Here is a 1,659-nt window from a genome sequence, read left to right on the forward strand (position 1 = left end):
TTAGTAGAGACTGGGTTTCACCATGTTGGCCAGGCTGGTCTCAAACTCCTGACCTCAGGTGATCTGCCCACCTCAGCCTCCCAAAATGCTGGGATTACAGGTGTGAGCCACTGTGCATGGCCTTCTACCCCTATTTGTTAACTCGGATTTAAACTCCCATGCTTGTGGGGCTTGTCACAATAAAACAACAACTTTTGGGAAACGTCAAAAAAAAATTCTCCCCTCCTAAACAAAAGAGTAAAGTTTGGCATTCCTTATTGAGAAGATTTTGGAAATGAGGCCTTGAATGGAACTTTTTGATGTGACTTTTTTCTCTTAAGGCATTTTTGAGCCATGTTGGGGGTGAAGATTCTTTCGAAGTGTGTGATATGAATTCCTGCCTGCCTTGTGAGAGTGCAGTGAACAAATGCCGAGCATCGTGGTGATCCACATTTGTCACCAGAAGCACCGTCTTCTTCCCTCTGGCCAGTAACACCGCGAGGTTCTCAGGGGCAGAGTGACATGGGTCAGACAGTTAAGTCTCCTATTCAATGTTCCTAGTCTGCCATGGTTCTTGATTCCCTGAATGATGTGCTCTGCATCTCTCTTTTTATATATATATATCTTTCCATATATATATCTATCTTTCCATATATTTTTTTTTCCAAAATTACTTGTTAACATTTGTTGATGCTTTTTTTTTCCCCCAAATCCCTCTGTCATTACTTTGTAGTCTACTGTAGAATACTGAAGCTCAGGAAAATGAGCCTATTTCCTTTTCTGTAAGATGATTTAGGGTAACACCCTGCGAGCATGGGTCTGTCCAGTCCAGAAACTTCACGGATCTTAGGAGCTACTCAGGGGACATATCACCTCTTTTCTGGCTTCTTTACTGATTCTCGTTTCAGTTGTGTTTCAATGACTGAGGCTGTGGGAAAGTGCCCTCCATGTCTGTGACGCGTCTCAGGGCCCCGCAATGAGTGTTTGGGCTCAGGGCCCAGGTGAAGCCAGCCTTACCTTTTTGTAGAGACTCCTCAGATCTCGGTACTGCCACATGCTGTTGAGGACCTGAGATGCGGCCTTGACCACTTTTGGAGAGTGTCTGATGAAGGAAAGACAGGAAAGGCAAGATGTGAGTGGGACAGCTGTGTCGCATTTCTATAATTCTTGTAGTATTTCAAACTTCTTCATTATTATTATATCTATCATGGTGATCTGTGATCAGCGGTCCCTCATGTTATTACCATAATTGTTTTGGAGTACCACGAACTGCGCCCACCTAAGACAGCAACTGTAATCAATAAATGTTGTTCCTTCCGACTGTTCCACAGACTGGCCCTTCCTCCTCTCTCTCCTCTGGCCTCCCTCTTCCGTGAGACAAAACAATGTAGAAATTAGGCTAATTAATAACCCTACAATGGCTCCCAAGTGTTCACATGAAAGGAAGGGTTGCACATCTCTCACTTTAAATCAAAAGCAAGAGATGATTAAGCTTAGTGAGGAAGGCATGCCAGAACCCAAGATGGGCCAAAAGCTGGGCCTCTTGTGGCAAAAAGTGAGCCAAGTTATGAATGCAAAGGAAACGTTCTTGAAGAAATTTAAAAGTAATACCCCAGTGAACACATGAATAATAAGAAAGTAAAACAGGCTTATTGCTGATATGGAGAAAGTTTGAGTGGT

General features: G+C 43.4%; 1 protein-coding gene across 1 annotated transcript in view; it reads right to left on the reverse strand.

Annotated features, from left to right (window-relative positions):
* The window catches only part of CTNND2 (catenin (cadherin-associated protein), delta 2), a 1,004,786-nt gene that overhangs the window by 44,757 nt on the left and 958,370 nt on the right, over positions 1-1,659 (reverse strand). The window contains exon 20 of the mRNA XM_011978063.1: positions 997-1,081. Within this exon, the coding sequence (XP_011833453.1) occupies positions 997-1,081 (85 nt within the window). The remainder of the gene's footprint in view (positions 1-996; positions 1,082-1,659) is intronic.

The sequence above is a fragment of the Mandrillus leucophaeus genome, unplaced genomic scaffold (assembly GCF_000951045.1).
Source record: "Mandrillus leucophaeus isolate KB7577 unplaced genomic scaffold, Mleu.le_1.0 Scaffold188, whole genome shotgun sequence".
Classification (NCBI taxonomy): domain Eukaryota; kingdom Metazoa; phylum Chordata; class Mammalia; order Primates; family Cercopithecidae; genus Mandrillus; species Mandrillus leucophaeus.